Below are 25,269 nucleotides of genomic sequence, written 5' to 3'. Positions count from 1 at the left end.
CTTATCTCTCACCTTCATTCTCCCTCTCACATTCCTTGTCCCATCACCTTTCCCACCTTGCAATCTCTCTCCTTCTCCTACCCCGGACCCCTCATCTCTTTCTATTTTATTTTCTCCCTCCTTTTCCCTAACTCTTTCCTCTCCTTCTCCATCCTGCTTTTCTATCGTTTTTTTCCCCCCTGCAGATGAGCCAGAAGTCACTATTGAGGGCTTTGATGGCAACTGGTTTCTCAACCGGAAGGATGTGAAGCTGATATGCAAATCTGATGCCAACCCCCCAGCTCACACCTATGAATGGAAGCTGTAAGTGCCTACAGTGGTTCTGCTCTCAGCAGCACATACAATCTTCGAACAGGGCCATGGAGCCTCTGTAGAAAGCTCAGTCACCCTCTGGTCAATTAGGGCCCAGTCCCATTACTGTCAGTGGTGTTACTCCAAGGTAAAACCTGTGCTGCGAGGGGAGAGTTGGACACTTGAAGTTGCTGGAGCTGTGCTACTGCAGAATACTCGGGGCTGATTCTGGTTCCCTGGCACAGCTCTGCCAGGAGGCCTTCATTGCACAGGGACTGGAACTAATTTCTTTATTTGCAAACCAGGGAGGCTGCTGTTTTCAGCCTTGGCCTTTCTGGCTCACCCCCTCCTGTGCTGGCCATCCTCTGAAGCTGAGCTGAGGCCCAAAACAAGGCTTGCTGCCCTGCCAGCCCTGTCTAGAGGACAGCCTGTGCTTTAGAGGCAGGCAGTGCAGTGTTTGAAGCGACGAGAGCAAGGGACTTGTTTGGGGCAGATGGGCTTTATCAGAAGTTTCACATGGCCTGTGGCCCCAGCTGACAGAGCTGGGACTAGCATTTTAGTTGAGCCACACACAACCACCTCACCTTGTGATGGACAGAGGTTATCTGTCTTTCAGCTGGGTCTCCCCCCAGCATCTTCCAGTTCAGACTCAGGAGGGGAGGGCAGTGGGTAAGGATCATACACATCCCCTCTCCACTGTGTGGGACCAGCACAGTGCAGCCTCAACACCCAGGATAACTTCCTATTCTCACTTCACTGGAATAATATTCTGCCCTGGTGACATGAAGCAGCTGAGATACCACAAAATGAATAATTTGCCCAGCACCGCTAAGTGCTTCAGTAGCAGAGCTGGAAAAGAACCCAGGATTTCCCTTCTTTAAAGGGGCACAAATAGCACAGAATTTATGTGCGTGTGAAAAAAGCTTTCCCTGGAACCAGCCCCAGCTGTAAGCAGGAGCTCCCCTTCGGAGCACTCATCCCCATGCAACTGACATTAAACAAAAGCAATTCCTTGTCCTCCAGGGTTTCAGCTTTTGGCTGAACACACTAAAGGGACTGAAAAGTGAGTGAGGGGTATCTGGGGAGTCGGATGGGAATTAATGCAACCTGATGTGGTTCTCCTCTCCCTCTCTTCCTTTTCTATAAGCACTCATGTATCTTTAAAAAAGAAAGATCAAATGGATCCTTTCTTGTTTTCAGCTGGTGTTTGTCATCAGGAAAGAGGCTCTCAAAATGTCTTTGCAGGAGCTAGGCATCTTCTCTCTCATTTTGCTTCCCAGATCGAACTGTTCACAGTGAAGGTCTGAAGAGGATTGTTTATCTTGCCTTTTTTCTCGTTCTCATCCCCAGCTCTCTCCCTCTGTTGGTTCTGCCAGTTTTCGACTTAAACTCCGAGGGGGCTCTCTGGGTTCCTCACAACGTTGCCAGGAAAGTGTTAGAGGCAAAGATGCCCCTTGTGGCACCCAAGGCAGAAGAGATCCCAGTTTAGGCTATCTCTGTGTAGCAGGACTGGCAAACTGAGCTGAAGCGAGCCTTGTGAGACGAAGCTGGGGACAGGAGGCGGGTTTTCTCTCTGCTTTTGGGCAAGTTATTTCATCCCTTTGTTCTGCTGTTGCTCACATGTGGGGCTGGAGGCTGAGCATTTGCTGAGCTCCTGGGCATCAGGCTCTCCATGGCAGGGGCTCTGTCGCTGTGTACAGACACAGCCAGCAGCACGCGCGGCCCCATCTCTGCTGGGGCAGTCTGCTCCTGCTGATAGTGATGCTGAAGGCAGGCTGAGAGCTGAAGCACGGGCTAACCAGGTGCCAAACAGCTCAGCCAGGTGATGTTTCTGTAGCCCAGGGCAGGAAAGGGGGTTAGTTACCAACTAGACTCAAACACAACAGGGGATGCAGGTGTCAGGGCTGAGCACGGCCCTGCGTGACTGAGTCTGAGTATGACAAGTCATTTGCACACCTGGTTTACACACTGCGCTGGTAATAAATTCAGCTCTGGCAGAAATGATTCTCAGGAACAGCGCATCTTTAAGCCAAGCATTGAGTTGGTCCCTACGTGCTTGTGTGATTGATGATTTTCTTTTTTAAACACTGGAAAGAGTTGTTTTCCTATGGATTCTCTGAGAGTTGTGTGTATGTCCATTTGTCTGTCTTTATTCTGCAAGGGTTTCTTAACTTACAGCTGAGAGGCTGCAGGCATCAATACTTTGCTTTGGGAAGGAACTGTGGAGATAAAAATTGAGAGAGAGAAAGTACAGAATTAAAGAGCACAGGTTTCTAAGCCTGATAGCGCTTCAGTCCAATTCCCCAGCCTTTTTGCACACTTGGTGGGTCAGTTAGGACCGAGTATAGGATTATTGACCTAAGACGATGGAAAGGAACGATGGAGTGCAGCTGAAGGTAAGGAGAATGGAGGCAGAAGAAGAGGAGAGTAGAGAGTGACAGAGCGCAAGTGAGCCTGGGGGAAATAGAGGCAGAAAGGGAGGAGGAAGAAAAAGCTGGGGCAGAGAGTTGCCCCCTGGCTCTTTCAGCAGACTCCTGCTCACCCATTCTTGGCCCCAGGCTGCCTGTGAATGGGGCCCTGCAAGGAAGAAGCAGACCAAGCAGATGGGATGAAACCCTGATAGATAACCGTGCTGCAGCCAACCACCTAGGCGTGTGCTGCGCGTGTTGTGTAAGGAAAGGGGCTGAGATCCATGGCCATCCCCTTCCTTCCCACACTGCCACTTTGGTAATATCAAACTTTACCACTTTGGTAATATCAAACTGATTCCTCATTTCTTTGTCTGGGCAGCCAGAGAAATTGCCACCAGCATCTTTGGTTTATCCATGTGCCTCTTCCCCTTCCTGGGGGTCAGAAGGCAATTACTGCTGCTGATGTTCTGCTCCTGCCTGGGATGTAAAAACCAGCCATGCTTTCCTCTCCTCTCATTTGGATCGTGATGAGCAACAGTCAGGGGAGCTGTTAGAGGAAGCAATAGCCTTCTTTAGCGTCCCACAGCACAGTTTTTAGATGTGCCTTTGTCTTTGTAGATTCAGGGCCCTACAGGCAGAGATCCAATAGGCTGTTCTATTCTTCCATCAGCTTTGGGTTTGATGTAGCTTGGAAAGACTAATGTGTTTGCTATACATATGTGCCTATGTGTGTATGTAGACATGCAAAATAGGTGTGTGTGCATTTAGGCACTTCTTTACAAACCTAATTTTACCCCCATTACTCCCTTTTGTTTCTTACAAATTGCTGACGATATGTGCACATTTTTGTTCGGAGGAGGGGAAAGAATTACGGGAGTAATTTTTAATTGCCTAAGAGAAGTAATTACTTTACTTTGCTTCAGTAATTAAGAATAACCAGGCCATGTGTGTCTTTTCCTAACACACGGGGGTTTTTTCATTTTTTTTCTGCCTTTGTTCATGTATTTTGTATATCTCTAGACTTAGTTTTGCATTATTGCAGTTTCACACTTATCTGACTATTCTGACATAGGCAGGTCAGAGATGGCAGGGCTCTAAATCAGCACTGTTTTACTCGAGCTTGAGATGCAATTAACACTGGCTGATCAGCTGCCCAGGAGAGTTACATGGGCAGGAAATCAGAGTAAAGCAGGGTCAGGCTGGTGTCCCATTCCTGTATTTTCCATCAAATAGGAAGTCAGGGATGGAGGAACACGCTAAGATGAGCCTGCTAAAGGTGAGCCACCCAAAACAAAAGAGTGACCTGACCATCTTACCCTAAGCTTGTAGCTACTCGGGGATTGTGCTGGAAAATAGGGGAGAACATAAACTGAAAGTGCTCCACATCCCATTAGCCAAATCCAAGGGGCTGTATGTGACCCAAAGATGTCCAATCTCCCTTGTCATCACAGAGAAGAGATTAAAAAAACCCCAATCCACGTAAAGAACATGATTCTCATCATGCAGTGGATTTACCCTGGAGACACTCTGCTGACTTTCCTGTAATGCTGAGGGTTTGGTTTCAAGGCTGACTACATTAATGGGTATTTTCCAGCCAGCACCACCAGGTTCTGGACCTGCCCAAGGGCAGGTGCAAAAGCAGCATGTCACTGTCACCTCTGCAGTACTGCTTGACCCTACCGAGTATCATCTCTGGGGTCAACCATGATCTTTGTTTCTCCTAGGCCAAACGGGACTCTGCCGGGGAGCGTGGAAATCCAGAACAACACCATCTACTTTAAAGGGCCTGTCTCCTACAGCGTGGCTGGCACCTACATCTGCGAGGCCTCCAATGCCATCGGTACACGGTCAGGCTTGGTGGAAGTCAATGTCACAGGTAGGAAAACAGTTGGTGTGCTTTGAAAGACAGAAGAGGAGGAGGAGGTGGGGAGAGGAGAGAGTGAGCAGCTGACAACTACCAGTCAGTTACATCTCCTTGTTGTCTGTCTTAATCACCAGTGTCTCCTTCTAGGGTGGGGAGTTCCATGATACAAAGGGAGCAGTGAAGTTCTTTGCTTTGCACTGGTTTTGCACTGGTTTGGCTTGGATTTTTCCTCCTTTCCTCTTGTCTTCTCCTTTCTTACACCAAGATACATTCAATTTGTTTCCCCTGCGTCTTCTGCTTTGGATTCAGAGACATCACTGGACATGTTAAAAACGAAGACATGTCAGGGAGATATTTGTTAGAAGGTAGAAGAAAGAGTAGGATGAGGATATAGACTGCCACTGAGGCAGTAAAGCATGAGATGGATGAGTCATTTGTTCAGGATGATGTTTGGTGTTTCTGATGTTAGGCAATTCTCATGATTTTTCATTTGTGCTCCTTCCAGTGTTGGTGTGTGCATTTGCTCACCTGGTTGCCACAGATTACCGAGAGGCTGTGAGCACTTGAGTAGCTTTGTCTGGGCTCCAGAAAGGAATAACATCACAGGATGCAGACAGTGGGAAGTGATGCTATGTGATGTCATATGAGACAGAAGGAATTTGTGTAGCCTGTAGCCACAGGACTGAGGAAAAGATATGTGGATATGCTTAGGTAGTGTCAGGAGGAGAAAGTGATGTCAAAAAATAGATTAAAGAGAAGAAATAACATATGGCAGTAGCCCTATATCAAAGAGACAAAATGGTATTGCAAGGCATCACCAAAGGGGAAAAGTGGCTGTTGGTGCTTTGAGAGCCAGGAAGGGAATTACCCCATTCCTTTGGGGTAAAAGGAGTGTTTCGTTTTATCAGAGGGTTAATGACAGGCAGTGACCAGCAGTTGTGGGTCTCACGAGAGAGAGAGGGAAGTACTACTCGCAGTAGTGAGTTGGAGCACTGCCACACTGCAGTGAGCTCCAGGCTTTTGGGAGACAGAGGAGAGAGTGACCATCTGATGAAGCAGCGCTGCCTGCCTGGGATACATGCCTGGCAGCTGGGGCAACGTGCCGAGGCTCCCCTCTGGCCCCCCAGTTGGCCAGCAGCGCTGTGGAGGCTCAGCACGGGTCTCCTTCAGGTGCTCGCTCTACACCCCAGCATGGGACCATTGCCACCCGAGTGGGCAGGCAGCACAAACCACGGCACATGGCCACTTTTCCAGTGGTCTCACCACAGGGACCATGGGGTGTTGTAGCTCCAGACTTGCTCTCCCTGGGAGAACAGCGGGGATGTGGCTGCAGCGGGTGAGCTGGAGAGCTGCTGGCTGCCTGCAAATACCACAGACAGCAAAGGTGCCTGCAAGCTAGAAGGGCAGGGAGGTGCACTGGGGGCTCGCAAGGCCTGGGGAATACAGGACAGGTTCCCAGGGTCCCCAGCCCTTCCTTCTGTCCAGCCTGAGGCAAGTCAGAGCACCTGCTGTTCTGATAGCAGGCCACCTCTCTGAGCCACCCCAGTCCTTGAAAGAGTTTTCTAACCTGAGAGTGATGAAACGGGCTTCTCAGAGGGGCCGAGCTCCAGCCCCCTCCACCCGCGCTCTACAGTGGTAAGTGCTGAGCAAGCGTAAAGATGAGGCCCAGGCAGCTGACCTCCTGAAATTAGCAGTAACACTGTGTTTGGCACCCTCACCACCTCAGTTCCCCTCTTCTGTAACATGGGTAAACCTGGCTAATCTTCCTCTATCCAAGCGCTTGGAGGTCAATGGATGGGATGTGCTAATTAGATGCTAATTACCAAGTATTTATTTATGATCATTATCACTGTAGCAGGCCTTTAATTCACACCTCCTGTCCTGGATCCTTGCCTGCTGAGTTGTTCTTGGTATATGCTTTTCTCTGGGGGATTTTCTATTTGCCAGTGAAAGGCACCACAATAACAAAGCTCTTTGTTCAGGACAGACATGGAGCAGCACCCGCCCTGCCCAACCGCCTGAAGCTGGGGGAAGGTCATGGCCAAAATCCTTTCAGCTGCTGGCCATTTCATGGGAGTTGCCACCAAAGGCAACTTTGTTCTGGGACAGTGCAGGCAACTGCCTGGTTCAAACTGAGCAGACTCGCTTCCCATCGGCAACAGAAAACTATCGCACGCAGTAACTAGTACCTTGGGTCACATCTGAAACAGTGGTTGGAGAGAAAAAGTCTCCAAGCTCAGTCCCCAGTCGCAGAGGAGGAGGTGTGACAGGCATTGCAGAAGACTTAAGAGAGGAACAGGCTTTGTCTCATTTTCTGTTTCTGCATAGCCTGTATGTCCATTTCTTGTTGTTCTCTCTATCCAACCACCCTGTATCTCCTGCGGTGTCAGGACACATGTTCCCAAACACCAGATAGAGCCCTCTCTTCATATTTCCTGCTGCCACCTGCCAGCATTTCGTCTGTCTCAGCACCACAATAGCCTTGCAGCTGCATGGGCACGGGCTTCTCTAGGGACGAGGGTCTGTGGGTTCCCCCCTCCGGCCTTTGGGAGATGTCTCCCTTCCTGGTGGTTTTTCAGAGGACTGGTAGAGCATCCTTCTCATGCTTGATCAGCGCAGTTCTGGCAGGATTTCTGGGGAATGACTTGGGGTTCATGTCTGCCTGCCTGTAATCTCAATTTATTCCCAAAGGTCCGAATTGCAGGGTTGAGGTTAAATGAGAGGGAAGGAAGGGCACACCCACAGCTGCCCTGCTAGGAGGGATTAGCAGCCAATACGGTAGGCCAGGCCTCCACCACATAAAAAAACCCGCTTTTAATAATTCATGGGATCTGAATATGTTTATCCAGCTCTCCCTAAGGACCGATTAGACCATGCTGGGGAGGGCTCAGCCGTCCTCGCTCAGCTATTACAGGTACATTTGTTTGGGTCTTGCAGGCAATTTAGGGATTGTCAGTGGACCACGAAACCTCTTTCAAGAGCGGCATGCAATAAATGGAGTTCAATCTAGTGAGCAGCCAGCCTTGGGAGAAAAAAAAACAGTAGGCTGATGCAGAGAAAACCCTGCAGCGGCTTTTTCCCCTTCTGTCTCCCTGGGTACAGACCTCCCCCCTCCTGCCACCCAGCATCCTTCCTCCCAGCCCTGGCCCCAGAGAGGAGGAGTGCAGGGCTAGTTCAGCCCCCCCATCATGGGGAGGGTGATTTGTTCAAAGGGAGAAGGCTGAACGCTTCTATTAGAGTTATAGCACATTAAAGAGATTGATAAGTGGAAATTTAATATTTTATTCCAGCAATCTGTTCCCATAATAGCTTCTCCTGCCTTGCAGGACCTTTGTCAGTCGCAGCCGAGCCATGTAGGGTGACATGAAACTATTTATTACAGGCGGTTGGGTGACATAATAAAAGGCTGTGGTTATAGACTGCATGCGTGTCCCAGCGTGCCTGCACGTGGGTGTGGTGGTCCTGCACAGAGAGCTGGTCACGCACCTGCACACAGATGTGTGAGCCCGACCTGCATCCTGGCAGGCAAATGGGCCTCGCAAGCCTGCACAGGGATGTCCAGCTGCACACTCACGCGAGAGCACCAGTGCATTGGCATGTGTGAATGTGCATGTATTTATGAACATGTGCTTGGCTCCGTGGGCTTGTGTGCAGCAGGGCATATACATACCCTGGCCCTTGTGCGTGTGTGTACGTACACATTTGTGCGTGTGTGTGGGGGGACATTCATGTTCTTGTGTATTGGCTTCAGCCAGAGGAAGCGCAAGCAGAAGGATGTTGTTAAAATATCTCTTCTCCCCATGGGCCTTCAAGCACCAGGCAAACCTCAAAACCAAAGGAGAACCACAGTGCTAGAGCTGGGGGAGCAGGGAGAGCAGAGCCTGTGCTGAGGCAGTGACCACGATCAGCCTCTCTGCTGCAGGGCTCCTGCCTGTTTCCCAAGGCCAGGAAGGGGTCTCTTCCTCCAGAATACTGCAGGCTCCCCAGGTTGCTTGCTTGGTGTAGCCCCACCTCTGCACCCCCCGGATTTCCAGGAGACAGGACTCCCTGTGAGAACAGGAGGCTCTAGGGTTGTGCCAGCCCGTGGGCAGGTGGCTTTGCAGCCCTGACCTTGGATGTGCTACAGGCTGGGGAGGGGGGGAAGGCTGGCAGGAGCTGACAGCCCCCCCATTTGCTTGGCTTACAGCAGGCAGTTATTTACACACCACCAGTGATCTCATCCCAGCAAGGTCACTGCAAACAGCCCGTGGGGCTCACTGGAGCCCTCTGCCATGCAGCAGCAGGCCTTTGCTAAGGCTCAGAGCGCAGAAGAAAGCTCTTTCTGGGAAGCATTAAATCCCGAGCCCGGAGCAGGTGCACCCGAAGCCCAGCCACTGGCCAGGGTCGTGCCACGATGCCCCAGCAAGCGCTTGTGGCTGCTTTAGGTGGGAGGATGTAAGGCCAGGGGCTAAAGAGGAGTGACGAGCCTGGGGGGTCCGTCTGATGCTAATCTTCTGGATGGCTGTAGGAATGTCTGCTGCATCCTGTCTGATGGCATCTGTGCCAACGGCCCCTGCGGGAGCAGCGCTTGATTGACAAGCGATAGGTGACCTGACAGAGAGATTAAAACTTAAGACACGTTTGGCATCTGGCCTAAAAGCCGTCACACTCTGAAATGCCAGTGGCAGCTGCTAAACTTCTGGATTAGTTGCCAGTGGTTTTTCCACCCCCACCGCCTCCTCTCCCCCCTGCCAGAGCAGAAATCCGTGGCAGGGAGAGGAAAAGGCAGGAGCCCTTGAAGCCGGAGATGAGCACGCAAGGGCTGTTGTGAAGGAAAAAGGACAGCAGCGCTGTAAGCTTCTCCAGCTGCAGCCCTGTCCGGGCTGAGGCGGGTCTGGAGATATGTCCCTGTCTTCACTCATGTACACGTCTGTAACACAGCGGGTCAAAGTCCTGGCATAACTTGGTGTGGACTGTATTGGCAGGGCAAGTTTGCCATCAGCAATCTGTCTCAGAAAAACTCACACATCACCACTGTATTTGTTGAGGCCATCTGGGAACTGGGAAGCTCCATGAACCCGTTGGAATTAAGGTTCCTGCTCCTCCCTGGAGCTGCTGCTCACCCTGGCTAGAGCCCACCAAAGGCCCCCTGCTTCCCTTGCAGCGGGTGTTTGATTTTGTGAGGCAGAAGGAATTCCAGGGCCTTCCTCTGGAGGAGCTTCATGCAAGGAGCAGCTTGGGCTGACACATGTCCAGAAGGTAATTTTTCATGGAGTTTGACATTTTCCTCAATGCCCATGGCTACAGTGAGAATCTCAGCTGGTGCTGGGTTTTTTCTTAGCCCTTATGATTGAAGGGAAAAGGATGGAAATGTGACTTCAAGAAAAAAATGTGTCCACGGGAAGTAGTATCTTTTAAAATATCTAAGCAGTGTGATGAGCAGAAGAGCTTTTGAAAGCTGGTTTCCTGTGGATCTGCATATCATAGAAGAATTACTTGGTGTCTAAAGATATGCTTTTTCTGATCTGGGCCCTTCCTGCCCTTGGGAGCAGCCTCTTGTTCCTGTGGGTTCTCTGATGTCTAATGGCATTTAGCTCCCACCTCTGCCAGGGATCCCACTCCAGTTCTCTCCAAGAGCTTTATGATGGGGATAATTTTGGCTCATTCTTCTTCTGTCAGATAGCACTGAAATTGGCCAGCAGGTTCAAAAAAGCATTAGATAAGGGATTGATGGACAGGCAGGATGATTTGCATACACATCATTTTTATTGGAAACTAGCCATTAAAAGAAAGATACGATTTTTAAAATGTGTATTTTCGAAGCCACTCTCGTGATGGGGAAGGCCTGGTTTGTCTCAGCAGTGGCAAGGTGGTGCAGGGGGAAGGCAGGAGCTGGGGCAGGGAGATGCTCGGAGCCTTCTGCCTTGCATGGAGGGATCAAAGGGAACCTGGGGGCTTGGCCAGGTGCCAGAGCAAAGCCCAGGGTGACCGCCCATCTCCCTGGGCTCCCAGCTGCCGCCCCAGAGGTCCGGCTCCTGGCACGGGGACAGGAAGCTGGGCTGAATGCAACAGCTGGCAGAGCCGGGCAGCGGGCAGATAGTGTTGCTGGTTTAATTCCTATTCATACAGCACTCCCTCTTTTTATGAGGGCTGGGGGGTAGCAGGAGGGGGGGGAGGCTTTTTATGCTGGCATTAAAGCCTAGCTTGTTCCCCCTCCCTCCACTCTACTGTCTCCTGTTTCTCCAGTCCGCTTTTCACAGCGGCTTTAATTCTCTCCAGACTCTTCCTAATGGATTTTTCACATGGGGCCCCCAGCACGCTCAGGCATCACACCAGTTTCCAGAAATTTCACGCACCCCTCGAACACAAAAAGGGGATCCTTTTCCCACACTTTCCTCTCTCTCCCCAGGCTGCAGTGCTGCTCTTTCGCACCCCAGACACGAAACTCGGTGGGCAGCGGGGTAAATCCCCCTTTGTGGGGCTGACAGCAGTGGATGCATGCGGAGCGATGCCCGCTGAGAACCGGACCTGTCCCAAGCCATTAATTAATTAACCTGGCCGCTGAGCACTGGGGCACCGTGGCAGGAGCCTGAGTGGCCTGTCCCCTCCTGCCCGCGGCCCTCAGGCCTCACTTGTCCCTGGCCCCCCAGCCCGGGGCTTAGCCACGTCCCCCCCCGCCGCATCCCCGGAGCCACTCGCTTGTCCGGGAAACGATGTGGGTAGGGAGGGGATGGTGTCGGCTGCTCTTGCGAGCTTCCCATCTTTCTGCTCCCTCTCTTCCCACAGTTTGGTTTTGTTTTCTCTGGCATGGGAACTGGGCCACTTCGAGGAGGATGGGGACGGGATCTAAGCAGAAAATAGTTCCTTCCCTGAACGACGTGTGAAATCCAACACAGCGGCGCGTTAGTTTTCGTGTCCACGGCGTTGGCAGTGGCAGGGGGGTGGCGCGTAGGCGAGTGCTATCTCAGGGGCGGGCGGCACAAAGGGCAGGAAAAAAATAAATATATATAGGAAAGGTAGAAAAACATTTCCCCTTTCACTTCAAGCGTCCAACCTGGGCTGTTAATGAGGCTTTTAATAGAAAAGTGGGCCAAGCTCCTTTTGAAATTGTGCACAGTTCCCCTCTCAGATCTGTCTGTTTTCCAGAGCCGGGAGGCAGAGGGATCAGTGTGGCTTTGGGGACCCTGCGCCCAGCGTGCACACCGTGCACACCGTGCCTGGGTCTTTTCAGGGTGGGGTATTGGGACCCACAGTCCACACGCAAAATCTGCTGTGGGGAAAAGCAAGGTAGGAAGATGCTTCACGTCGGAGCTCTGGGGCGAGGGAAAATAAAAGATACAGCCCCTGGGGTCTGAGCCAGCTTGCTGGTCATTCCCTGCACCCACTTAAGCTCCGGGTGGACCCCTGCTTTGTGCACAGTTTTGGGAACTGAGCACCACAGGGTTGCAGAGGCTGGGATGGCAAGGAGCGGGCCTGGGGAGGTGGCATGGGCAGGGGTGGGCAGAGCCATGTGGATGCTTGTGTGGTTGAAGAGGAGCCCTCAGCAGCCAGGACTACCAGGGGATGGACGTGACATTTCTTGCTGTCTCTGCAGAGAGGTTTTGCATTAACCAGCTGGCTATGACAAGCCTTCTGTTGATGCAACATGTGGTTTTGGCTTTCCAGAACCCAACCCCAGCTCCCTGTGCTGAAATACATGCCCTTGCTCCTGCTCTGAAGGCTATCTTTGGGAAGGGGTGCCGGCTCCTGCCTGCACAGCGTCTGGCTCCTCATTCTGGCCGCAGCAGGGAGCCCCTCCATCAGCCTGTGCCCCAGCCCGTTCTGCCCAGTGTGCTGCTCTGTGTGTGGTTTCAGGCTCGTGAGACTTTGCTCAAGGCAAGGCAGCACTGCAGAAACCGAGACGCTGTTGTTGGGATGATGTCTCGGGAAAGGCAGGAATGAAACAGCTCAGGCACAAGCAAAATGTTTATGCTGCAAGGATCAGGCCAGCGATTGCTCGAATTCAGTACCCTTGTCCAAAATCTGCAGCTGTTTCAGGAGCTGCCTCTACCCGGGGGAAGCTCTCTTCTCCCCTCTTCCTTAGCGGCTGGGCTAAGCTGTGCTGCAGGGAAACCCTCTCCCTGCCCAGCTCCTGCTTCTTCAGGGCATCCTGCCCTAGTGCAGAAACGTGGCTGCCAGCAGCAGGTGGTCCCGCCGGCACATGAAGAAGGGGGAGGAAGCAGACTCTGCCTCATATCCCTTTTGAATTTCCTGCCTTTGAGCCCCTCCTTCCCCATCGCCCCATCCTGGCTGCTCTTCTGGGAGGGCGTGCTGAGATTGCTAGTCGGTCTGTGCCTGTCCTTGGCTGCCAAGTTAAAAAGTGAGGGCCAGGAGGCTCCAGAGAAGCAATAAAGGCTTGCAGCTATGAGCAGATCTGGCAGACAGGTTTTGGGGGTGGAAAAAGCCGTGTGAGGGGTCTGAGCATGGTGTGCGTGGGCAAGGCTGCCAGGGGGCATTAACCCAGGCGCCTGCTGTCTAAATTCAGAGGCAGGTGAAGGACTGAGACAGCCACGTGGTGCTTAATGCCTCATGGACACGGATGCTCACAGGCAGTGTGTGAAAGCTGAGTTTGGCCAGTGGCTGTAACTGTGCCCAGGGAGTGTCAGGAAGGTTGATTTAAGTCCGGGATCAAACTTTATCTGTGCCAAAGTGTAGGTGTTGAGCTCCGTGAAAGAGAAGAGAGCTTCTTTCTCTTCTCTTTTTTATTTATTTTTTTTAAATAGATCATGGTAACTGTAGGAACAAGATTAGCATGAGTAGTGGTGCTATGCTGGCCACAGTAACAGCTGAAGAAAAAGAAACGGTGGGAGGTCTGTGTCCCTGTGCTGCAGAGCACAGCCAGGTCAGCAAGCGGGTTCAGGAGCCAGCCGTGACCCTGAGCAGCACTGTGGAGCTGCAGATCACTTGTGGGGTGGGTGGGAGGGAGGATCACAAGGTGCTGCTGCCCTCTGGCCCAACCTAGGCTGTTGGGATCAGGCTGGGCTGCGGGATGCTGAGAAGGGGGATGCAAAGCTGGCGGGTCTAGAGTGGCATCTGTGGGAGCAGTGGTGGCAGCTCAGTGCCCATCGTTGGATCGGGTTTGGGTGTCGCTCCCTGGCAGGAGCACCCGGGGGCTGTCAGTATGCTCTGGTAAACTGGACCTGAAATGTCACCCAGTAAAATGGAAAGCGTCTGGACTCAAGGCACTGGGCTTGTGGGATCTGAGCACATCTGGAGAAACCAGGCGGAGTGGGGAGGGAAACACTGCTTCTAGCCTGCTGGGCTCCTGCATGAGGCTTGGCGAGCTTGGCACGGCACGCTGCGTTCCCCTTGCTAAGGCAGAGCTCCCGTGCGCTGACCCCTGTGAAGATGCACCCTCTTCCCCTTTCCCTAGTTTTTCCCTTCCCTGTTCCTTACCCTCATCTTCCCACCCCCTCACCCCCCAAAAATGGCAATGAAAGCATGGAGGGAGGGCGCGTTTCCGCATGGTTTGACACTGTTCCCCCTTCCATCTGTCTTTTCCTACCCAGAATTTCCCTACACCCCGTCTCCAATCGATGATCGCAAATCCATGGTGCAGCCGAACATCCCCACACCGGTGATTGGGGGCATAGTGGGAGGAGTCTCGCTGGTCCTGGTGGTGGCCGTGGTGCTCTTTGTGGTACTCCGGCGCCGGCGTCACACCTTCAAGGGTGACTACAGCACAAAGAAGCACGTGTACGGCAACGGCTACAGCAAGGCCGGCATCCCGCAGCATCACCCCCCCATGGCCCAAAACCTCCAGTACCCCGACGACTCGGATGACGAGAAGAAGCCGGGCCCGCTGGGCGGCAGCACCTACGAAGATGAGGACGAGGATGCGGGAGGCGAGCGCAAGCTGGGTGGCCCCAACAAATACGAGGAGGATGCTAAGCGGCCTTACTTCACGGTAGACGAGGGGGAGGCGCACCCTGAACCTTACGATGAAAGGACACTCGGCTTCCAGTACGACCCCGAGCAGCTCGACATAGCGGAGAACATGGTCTCACAGAACGACGGATCTTTTATTTCCAAAAAGGAGTGGTACGTGTAGCTCGGCACCCCATTGCCACACACACACACACACACACACACACTCACACACACACACGTACACACGAGTGATGCCCTCCCACTCCCCCTGCATCCCTGCCGAGCGGGGCCGAGCGTGCCACGGCCGCTTGCACACACACTGCACGCACGCTCACCCCCCGCACTCGCACGCGCGCCCCCGGCCAGCCCCAGGCGCTCAGCAGAGACTTTGGACGCTTCCAGCACTGGCAGGAAGGGCGGGCTGGGGCGAGCGGGGAGGGAGGGCAGCTTTGCTTACAGATCATTTTTGGGGCGTACGGGAGGTGGGAGGTTGGGTAATTATTTTCTCGGTTTTGGTTTTGCTTTTTAATTTCTCTTGACGACTTTCGTCCCCTTCTGTGGTGTTTGTATTGGTCGGTGGCTTAGGTGTTACTATTTGCTTTAACGACTGTTGCCCAGCCTGTATATTACACTCTGTTTGTGTCTTCATGTCTCAGAGTGCCCTTCGGCCCCGCTTCCCTCCCCGAGGTTCCTCCTCCCACTTCCGCACCCCTGAAACACTGGAATTTGTTTGTATGTTGTCTTCTTTGTTTTTTTTTAACCTTGGGAGGGGGTCAAGTGGGCTGTCCGTAGAAGGACAGAGGCCAGGAAAGCTTATGGCAATGGAAACGTAGGTGCCATTATCACGTCAACTGATTAATTTTTTTTCCTAATCACTTTCTTTTCAGTGGGGTCTGGGTAGCGTTCCCATTGCCCACTGCACGCCTGGGGAGATCCACTCTCAGTTTTTAATGACTCAATAAAAGGAAAATGAGGAGAAAGGGGGGAGAAAAAGCCCTAGAACAAACCCCAGGTGCATGGGCTGATAGCAGGGCAGGGAAACAGAGCTGCCATTTTTCTCCTACAATTTATTATTTCCTGCCTTTTCATTTTCTGTCTTTGTTTGAGTGTTCTTTTAAAAGAAAAAAAAAAAAGGAGTATTTATTGCTGACATTTTTTCCCCTGTGATGGCTCAGAGAAATGCTGGCTCTTTTTGTTCTTGTTGCTGTTGTTGTTGCTAATACCAGCCACAGAGCAGTTAACTCTGGCACAACGGTTGTGCACGGCATGTTGTGCACCACCTTGTTGCCATTGCCTGGGGAAGGGGACCAACCAATACCACTTCGCTTCTCCCACAAACTCACTGCCTTCAGCTCTGGTCTGCAGACCCTGGCACGACTGATCTCCCAGGGTACCATCCAGTCTCTTTGAGGGCTTCAGTACAGGATCAGGCCCTTATGTTTTATTACACCACTAAGACTTAATTGTCATGTGTTTACACTTTTTTTTTTCGGGTCAGAGCATGGGGGTGCTTCTCTCTAACTCCTAGCAACAACCCCAGCCCTTAGATATATTGCTTAGTCTGCATTGATTGCCACTTTTTCAATATCACATCCCTCTCCTAAGCAAAGGCTTGGTAGACAGGGCAGGAGTGAGTGAGCCCAGGGTATTGATCTCGTCCTCCTTCCCTTGAGCCACTGCATTGTGATGGGGAGGCTTGGATTGCTGCTATCTCTGCTCTGTGGATAAATGGGATTCCAGACTTCAGGGCCCTCTGTCTGACACTGACCGTATCCAAATTAGACTCACTGGGTCGGGGCTTATTTTTCTTCTTGTGGGTTGGTTGGGTTTTTTTTTTTTTTTATTTGATGTATAAATAAATCTTTTGTTTGAAAAGAAATCCCCAGTTTTCTGAGCTGTATTATCATGCACATCTAAAAATAGCAGGGCTAATTCTCCTCCTGCCTTACCCGCTGGGTTTTGTTCCATAGCATCCAGCGGTTATCCTGCTACAAAAGGGAGGGTGGAGAGTCAGACCCACGCAGATGAGTCAAGGTCAGATCTGTGAATCAGGCAGCCTCCAATGCTTTCCTTTAGTGTGTGGTGCTTGGTCCAGACAATATGAAGCTCAGCCTGAGCCATCCACAGTTTGTAGCTTGCTCTTACTGCGTTAGTGGTGTAGGGGAGTGGGGGATCCAGTTGTTAGGCTGTAATCTTTCTGCTGTTCCTGCCAGCCCGTCAGGCTTCCTGGCTTCTGGCAGAACAGCCAAATGCCACAGGAAGGCTGCTCGAAGCAGGGCAGACAGAGATTCCCTTGGGATCTCTTGGGGCTGAACCTTAAAAAATAAGACTAAACCTTCCCGTGTCCGTCCACTGCCACGAGGAGCACCCTGCAACCAAGCAACCCCCCAGTAAAGGAACTGAAATCTCTAACATCTCTCCCTATCTCTGATTACAAGTAGGGGCTGATTATTAGGGGCGGTGGTAAACCTGCAGAGGGAATGACTTTCCTCCAGTGCCTTGGGATAACAGCATACACAGGGCTTTAATTCCCCAAAATGTGAACCCGGTAATGTGGATCAGGACGGAGCAGCATGGCCGAGCACTGTACCTTAGCCACAGCTTGCTTTAACGTAACGTGGGGTGTGCTGCAGAGCCTGCACAGTTTGTGGCTCAGAGATAATTCTCAACAAAGTCCATCTCTCAAGTGAATAATCCTTTAGATCTGAATTTCACAAACAGGCTCTAAAAAGGGTCGTGACAGCATCTCCAGCACCAAACTCTGGGTGGTCCATGACCGAGCACAGAGTGGAAATCGATGGCACAGACCCTCCTCTGCAAATTTCCCCCAGCACAGGTCCATACTGTGAGGAGATGGGTTTGGAAGAAAACAACCATTTATAAAACCTGCAGGATCCAGCGGCAATTCTTTCATGTTCTGCATTAGTCACAGGCAGGGGCCACTGATCTGATCTGGCAAATTCACATTGCACTGACTCCACAGCACTGCAGGACCTGAGCCCACAGTGAAGTTGTGTCCTAAAGACCAAAGGTACAAAGCCTTGCAAATGGAGCAGACAGGCCTGGGAGAGAACAGGATGGTGTGGCTCTTCCCGAGTTGGCTTGCACGAAGTATGAACAAGGAGTCCTAAGAAATATGCTTTGGTAGTTATTAGCCTTACACTTAGAGATGTCATTTTTTGAGATGTAGCCTCCTTGGCTTATTCAGTGCCCATTCACACGCTGTCCCACATAGTTGACTGAATGGGGGCTTGAAAAAACAGTGGAACTCAGAGAGAGAAAAGGAGATTGCAAAGCAGTATGGTATGTCCAAGCTAGAGCCTCTGCAGTTCGCTTTCTGCTACATCACACTTCTTGCTCCCCAGTACTGCACCAGCACAAGTCTAGGAAAGAGCTCAGCCACTTAGCTCATCAGAGTGGTTCAGGAGAGGGGTCAAATTATTATTTTTTTATCCAGAACCTGGGCAAGCCTGGAGTGGAAGATCCCTAGACAGTATTGCCTGGCACAGCAGTGAGATACCCTGCAAGTTCAGCAGTGCATCCCTCGCATCCTTGGGCCCTTCAGCGTTACTCCATTGGTGCAATTATCCCCACAGCCATTGAGAAGTGCCTCTGTGCGGTGATTTGCTTCTTGCTGTCCCTTGCAAGGTCAGCTAATTGGCCAAGAGGCTCTTGGGGTGGTAATTAGCCAAGTGATTAGCCATTAATCCATAGCAAGGTAGAAGGAAAAAGAAGTGTGGGGAAAAAAAATCAGATTGATGTTTCATCTGAGAACCATTTTGATCCAGTAATAGCATCACTCTCTTCTCTGGGTTAAATTGCTCTGAGGGGGCCCTTGAAGGTAATTAGATCAGGTTTTCCACCAGCATCAGGAAGAAAGTGGTACCTGTGTCTACCAGAATATGAGGGTGAGCTCAGTAGAGATGCCAAATTGAAGTCCATGTCCTGCTTCCTGGGAGGTTCTGCAGGGGAGTGAAAGTGCTGGGGACCGATCAGTACTCACCTTGCCGGGGCAAGCTGCCTGGTGGCCCCAAGGGCCTCCTGGTGCCTGGGCTGCAAGGGGAGGCAGAGGGGCAGTCTGGTCTTCACTTGTCCCTTTGTGCTTAAGCTTCTGCCGGTGGGCCAGATTCTGGCAGGCTGGAGTCAAGCTGCCGATTTTAAGTGGTGACACACTTCTCACAGCTGTGCACATGAGCTCGCCAGCTGGGCCACCTCTCCGAGGGACCCTGAGGCTGCCTCAAGGGAAAAATTCCCCTCTTTTTCCACCCCTCTTTCATCAGAGGTGCTAAGGGACCCAGCAAAGAGCAAGCAGAAGCTTCCAGTTGGGAGGTGGAAGCTGTTTGTTATACCCGAATTGGCTTTCTGGGAGGTGCCGTGGCACTGCTTGGGGACTGGGTGTCGGCAAAGCGCCTCGGAGGCACGGCCGGTTGCTGTACCTCCATTTGAAGGGATCATTGTCCAGGTCCCTTTGCTGGGTTCTTGCCAGTGAAGAGCACATCAGCGTGGTGTGTTTCCCTTCTCAAGCCCTGATCCTGGGTCGGCCACTTGAGGCAAAACTTGTGGTACCTCAAGGTGAAGATGGGTGGATGGGAAAGCTGAACAGGCAGATGAGAGGGAGGTCAATCTGAGCCCTGTGGTACATTATTGCTCTGGGTCTCACCACTGTCTCAGCAAAGAAGATGCAGGCGAATTTGGGCCGAGCCCCCAATGCCTTCCTTGTGTGTATTCAGGGAGCCATACTGAAGCAGACGCATCTGTGTCACAACCCAAAATGAGCCTGTAGTTTATGTACAAAGACACCCCAGCTGTTTTCCTGCTGGGGCTTATCTCTAGGATTATTCATTACAATTCACCCTAGTGATGTTATTTTCCCTTATTTAATTACCAATTTTTTTTTTTCCCTGTTAAATCATTTTCATTCAGCCAGGGAAAAAAAAAATTTTAAAAAAACCCTGAAGATTTCTTAGTAAAAAAAATCAAACAAACTGAAATGGTAGCACCAAATTGATTGCAAAGACATAAGGGACAAAGGGAGCCATTTTCCTGATGTTGAGTCAAAAAAGAACACAACAACTGTTCAGCAGAAATCACTGAGGGTTAGAGAGAGAGAGATTCAAAAGATTGATCTTCAAGCAATTAGAGAAGGGAATGCAATTAGAACGGGAGCTGTTGCTCTCCTTTGCTGTTTTTCTTTCCCATACACAAGCACACAAGTGCGCACGCACGCACACACACACACACAGAGACACAGATTTTTGGAGTTTCAGGCACGGGCCATTATGCTCAAAGAGTGGAGGGGAAAAACCCCATTGCCCAGCTCAGCGCGGGCGAAGGGCGAATGTGTCCTGCCTGCAGCCTGCACAAAGCTCGGGGGGTTCATCCTGTGGAAATGGGGGCCGTATCCCAGCCCCGTTTTGTTCTAGGAGAAGCACTGAGGCAGGGTGTAGCCTTTCGCCAGCAGGTTAAAATTCACTGTAAGGTTCCCACATTCACAACCGCTCCTGTCGTAGTGCCGAAGTTTTCGGGTGTTTGCTCTGCTGGGCTGTGGGCAGTGGCCCCCCATGGGGAGAGGAGACGCTGCCAGCATCGTGTGCACTGATGCCTCTTCCGTGTTCTGTGGGGCTTACGAGAGCACTTTACCCCCCCTAGCCTGCAATCTCACCCCCCTCTTTCCCTCCTCTTCATATTTGATGCAGTTTGCTGTCAATTTGAGCAACTCCTTGAGAGAGGCAGGGGAAGCCTTGGGGCAGGGGAGGGTGCGGAGGTCTGGGGTCCAACCACCGCCTCACCATCGCTCCTAAAACTCACCAGCTTCTCCCCAGGGGCTGCCGGTCTGGACCTGGGGAGGGGCTGGGGTGCCGGAGCATAGCCAGGGCTGGGGTGCTGGAGCAGGGGGTGCTGCCTTCTGCAGCGGGGCGAAGGGGAGGATTCAGTCCACCAGCAAGGGAAGGAAACCCAAGCCTTAGAGAGCAGCGTGAGCTTGTACTTCAGACCAGTGTGACTTTCCCTATGTGATTTACCTGGGGGTGAACATAACAACCATGTGGAGTCAGATCCTCTGCTGACATATATTGGTGGAGGTACTGTTGCTGAGGATCTGGTTTTTCTTTTCTTTTGCCTTTCTTTTTTTTTAAACATGATTCCTTGACTCCAGTGATTTTATCTCTCTTCTTCTTCTTCCTCTTGCTGTAATTATCATTGTGGAATAAAGACTACAGACAGACAAACAACCCCAACCCCACTTTTTTTTTTTTTTTTTTTTTTTTGTAATCTGTGTTGTAAGTGCTTTTGTAAAAAATAAAAATAATAATAATGTAATGGACTTTTATGATTTTTGTTTGGTTTTTTGTTTTCCAACCTTTGTAATTTGTTTGTTTGGGGTCCAGGGGGGCATTTTCATGGTTATAATTTGTGTGGGTGGGGTGTTGCATCACCCTTCCTTTTACTTGTATAAAAACCAATAGTGGCTCAGCTGTGGAAAAAAATGTACTTTTTTATAAATAAAGAATTTTAAAAAAAGAGACATTCTCCTTTTTTCTGTGCATCTGTGACTGCGTCGTTCTGCAGCCTGTGACTAGTAGCTGTAAGGACAGTCACAGTAGCAGAAATTGCATCTGCTTTCCAACAACCTAGGTCTGTTCCCATGATACGCAGTATTTTGTAATGGGAGTTGCTAGCAGACAAAGGCTGAGGGCTCAGGGTTAAAATATCTCTAAAACAACAAGTGGCCTGGAGAAGGTGGACAGGGAATGACTGGTTTTGCCACTGACATAGGTGGTGTTGTGTGAAATTCTTGGACAGCAGATTCAAGATAGACAAAAGGGAGTTGGGAGCGTTTCCCCTTATTGATGTAAACAGTGAAATTCCTTGTCAAAGGATGCTGCTGATGCCAAAGTTGACCTGAGCTATAAGTGGCTATAAAAACCTAGGGGAAAAAAATCTATCAGAAGCTATTAAAAATTATGACACTGTCTCTAGCTTAGGAAGTTCTTAAGCTGGTGTTAGCTACAGCAGATGGGACAGGCTATTGGAAAAATGTCAATACACACTTGCTCTCTTCTTACATTTTCTCTAGACATGTAATTAGCTGCGGTCAGGGCCAGGATGCTGGGTTAGGCCAACCTTTGATCTGACACAGTAGGATGTTTCTATAGTGCACTGCTTGGCTACCATGAAGATAGTGCATCAGAAATGTCTAAATGCTATAGGGGTGCTAAGGGTCCATTGGGAGGCAAGATCAGTCAAACTGCATCCCTGCATCGCCGTTACTGGTCTCGCGTTGGGAAGAACAGTTTACCTTTCCCCTTTCCTCCAGCTTCCTGGCTGTGAATACATGCTACAAAGAAAGCCTTGTTCCCAAAGATCAAGGCAGACAACTCTGCAAGACCCAGATTTTTGCAAGGGAGGGAAGGACAAAGCAAGTAGGAGATCAGAGAAAAAGTGCATGCTCTTCCTTGCGCTGATATCAACAGGCACTTTGCCATGCCTCTGGCCTAGAGAGCAGAATACTCCCTAGGAAGGGATTTTTGCACCCAGCTTCAGCACGTGGATGATCTGCTGGAGATCTGAACCAAAATCCAGCATTCCCCGTCACAGAGAGAGGGAGAGGGATCCTGATCCAAATTTGAACTTGAATGGGTCTCCATTGTGAAGAGATGGGTGGGATGGAGAGGGAAGCGTTCAGGATTAGGCCAGAAAAGAGTGGTTTGGTGCAGACCGTTCATTCCCTGTCAGCAGCAAAGCAGGCGTGGAGCATGCGCCAGAGCAGCAGGAGGCTCTTTGATACCAGGCTCGATGATCGATGCATTGTGTGCTGCTTGGCAGACAGGCTCCCTCCAAACCCCATGCCACTGACGGAGCCAGTTCTCAGTCATTCTGCTGAAACTTTGGAAGGGGTTAAAGATAGCCCTGGGGAGGCTTTCCTCAGATGCAAAGGGAAGAAAAGCTCTTGTTATCAGGCTTCAAGGGAGTTGTGACCACTATCCGGGATGTATCTGTACGTCCACATGTTTTACTCCTCTCATTTTCCCCTCTTCGGAGTGGCAGATGTTGGAAGTGTAGCTTTGCTTCAGCTGCAGCCGTTCAGGTCAGTAGCCCTCAGAGCGACCATGACAGCGATGCAGGGGCAGCATCCTACAGAACTGGATCCCCAGCAGCTGGCTCAGCCACATCAGCCAAGTTTGGGGGTGGGGAGATAGTGGAGAAAGAAAAGGAGCACTGGGGAGCTGGGATGGGGGTCTAAGATGGAAAGGATAGGAGGGGCTATCTTTGCCCACGGTCCTGCTGGGATTAGCCCCTGGGAAATGCCACGCTGATTTCCCAGACCATGTCTTACAGTTAAGCGATGATGGATAAAACCCATTGCATGGGGCCTCTTCTCAGCAGCTCAGGTTGCAGAGAGCTGAGCACAGCGGGGACTGACTCCCATGCAGTGCCCCTAAGTATTGTGTTTCTGTGGAACAAAACAGAAACACGTTGGGGGCGGGAATGCCAGCCATGCATGTAGCCCATGGAAAAATGGTAACGTGGCTTGGATCTCTTCTCAAAGCCACATCTCTGCAGGCGAGCACTGCTGGCCCCAAAAGCAACTTCAGAGCCCTGACAGTCAGCAGAGGTGCCAGCAGAGAGTCAGGGGAGGAGCTGGATCGGGGCAGGAGGAGATGAACAAGAGGCTCGTATTTGCTCTGAGGCTGTATGCCCACTGCTGAGCATGGTCCAGCAGCAGAGAGCCAGTCTAGACCAGAGCGAACATCGTGAGATTTACCTCCCAGAAACTGGGAGATGTATGCATAGTTCAGGGCTGAAATGTCCATGATGAAGATACAGAGCCAGGTTCCCCGTCGGTGCAAGCACATCCAACTTTTCTGACTACAATGAAGTGACGTTTATTTCCACCCATTCAAATGCAGATGGTCTAAGTAGGATTTGTAGTGAGTGAGAGTGAGATACAGTCCAGTGTAATCAGGGAATTACCAGGCAACCCACCCAATGTCCCTAGGCACCTGGGAAGGAGGTGTCCCTCCCATGCTGGCATTCATGCCTTGCACAACACTCAAAACCAGATGGATCTCCCAGGGATCCACATTCATGGCAGACTCAGAGCTGGAAGTGCAAGAGCCAAAGGGCTCCAAGAGCCAGAGAAAAAGGCGGTGTAACTGGGAGATGTTAAACTGGGCTGGCTGTGAAGGGGTGGGAGCTCAAGGGGCACTGGAGGGAGCTCAGGTCATCACTCCAAAAATATGTAACCTTCAATCCAAAATTCATTGTGAGGTAAGAGGCAATCCATGCTCGAGTTCAAGTCAGAGCACTCAAGGTCACACGTAGCATTAAGTCTCCTAGAGCTGGTGCTGGAAAACCTGAACTGAGAGAAACTTGCTGGTTTAGAACAGTGCTGTGTGAATTACTTGTAGTAACAAATATGTTTGATTAGGGTTTTTTTTCATGGTTTCAGATTATTTGCAATCTTGAGTTTGATTTGTATGAACATATTTGTTAGAGGAAATTGCTTTATGCAAATGTATTCCAGCTGGGGGACCTGTGACACCGAGAAGTGCTGTTGAGCCTCAAATGCCCTCAGTGGTGCCTGGCAGAAGGCGAGGGGGGCTGGTTCACTCCTCCTCCAAACATGGCATTTCACAGCCTTCTCAGACGTGTTTAGATACAGGCTCTCTCTTATATAGTATTTGCAGAACAAGGATCAGCCTGTAAAAAAATAAAACCTGGATGTGTATTGCACTCCTAAAATTTTACATACTAGCTAGCAGAAGCAAGAGAGTAACAGGCAGAAGTAAGAAGTAACAGGCATGGCTGTGCAGGCAAAGCAGGGGCACAGCAAGATAAATGTGTACATGATTAAAATGTAGGTTTAAAATGTTGTATCACACCCCCAGGGGCTGAGTTATTGAAAGGTAGTAATTTATGGATATCAGCCACTGGAGTTGCTCCCTCAGCCTCAGCAGTTGAGGTAAATGTTGTGGCCTCATCTGACTAAGCCCAGCACAAGGTGAGTTAGGGACACTCCCTCCTCCATAGATTTCACAACTGCTGAACCAAAGCCAGATCCTCGTAAGAAACATGCAGAGGTTTTTGTCTGTGTAGAATTTGGGGAAGAAAATGGTTTGCATGCAAAGAGGCACTAAATGCTCTTTCCGCCTCTCTGCAGAAGACACTGTCCTGTAGTTGCTGGTGAGCTCAGGAGGAGCAGTTCAGTGCTGGCTAAACCCCAGGAGATGAATATGGATCAAATCTTAAGAAACCATAGGGAGCACCCTTTGAGGAGCTGTGAGACGAAGGGGTTTCTCTTTTTCGTTAGTGCCTGGTTGTCAAGCCTTTTTCTAGCCTCGCACCTGAGTCCCTGGTATATCTGGGGCTTTGCAAAGCAAACGCTTTCCCCCATCCATCTGCCTGTGAGCCACTGCTAGCCCCATGGAGAGAGGGTACCTGAATGTTGCCATTTATCCCTTAACTCTCTCTGTTCCTCTCAAACTCCTGCCAGCCTGTTTATCTCACAGTTTCAAAAAGAAAATTGCCAAGTTCACACCTGTCAGGTTTAACTGATTGCCTGTCGCTTGGAGGGAGGGAGTCCATCCGTATGGCCCTGGCTGCACAGGCTCAGCTCGCCAGGGGAAATGTCTCCATCCCTCAAGGAACAAAACACTTCATTTCCCTTCTCCCAGTCTCATCTCATTGTCCTGCTGTAGCTCCCAGCCCTTTCAATTACCGCTCTACAATAATAATGAACAGTAGCTTTCCGCTGGCACAGTTTTGTCCTCCCAAAGAGCTGATCCCATCACGAGACACTCATCCCCTGAGGTC

The 25,269-nt window shown here is 50.8% G+C and overlaps 1 protein-coding gene across 5 annotated transcripts in view; it reads left to right on the top strand.

Annotated features, from left to right (window-relative positions):
- NECTIN1 (nectin cell adhesion molecule 1) overlaps window positions 1-25,269 on the top strand; it is a 105,766-nt gene that overhangs the window by 48,727 nt on the left and 31,770 nt on the right. For 4 of the 5 annotated variants that reach the window (XM_074848718.1, XM_074848722.1, XM_074848719.1 and 1 more), the window contains exons 4-5: window positions 186-303; window positions 4,427-4,578. In XM_074848718.1, the coding sequence (XP_074704819.1) occupies window positions 186-303; window positions 4,427-4,578 (270 nt within the window). Of the gene's footprint in view, window positions 1-185; window positions 304-4,426; window positions 4,579-14,093; window positions 20,978-25,269 lie in introns of those variants that run through there. The other variant, XM_074848720.1, reaches the window with a different exon arrangement.

The sequence above is a fragment of the Strix aluco genome, chromosome 23, assembly GCF_031877795.1.
Source record: "Strix aluco isolate bStrAlu1 chromosome 23, bStrAlu1.hap1, whole genome shotgun sequence".
NCBI classification, from domain to species: Eukaryota; Metazoa; Chordata; class Aves; order Strigiformes; family Strigidae; genus Strix; species Strix aluco.
Note: the sequence above shows the minus strand (reverse complement) of the source record. Positions and strands in the feature narration are given on the sequence as shown.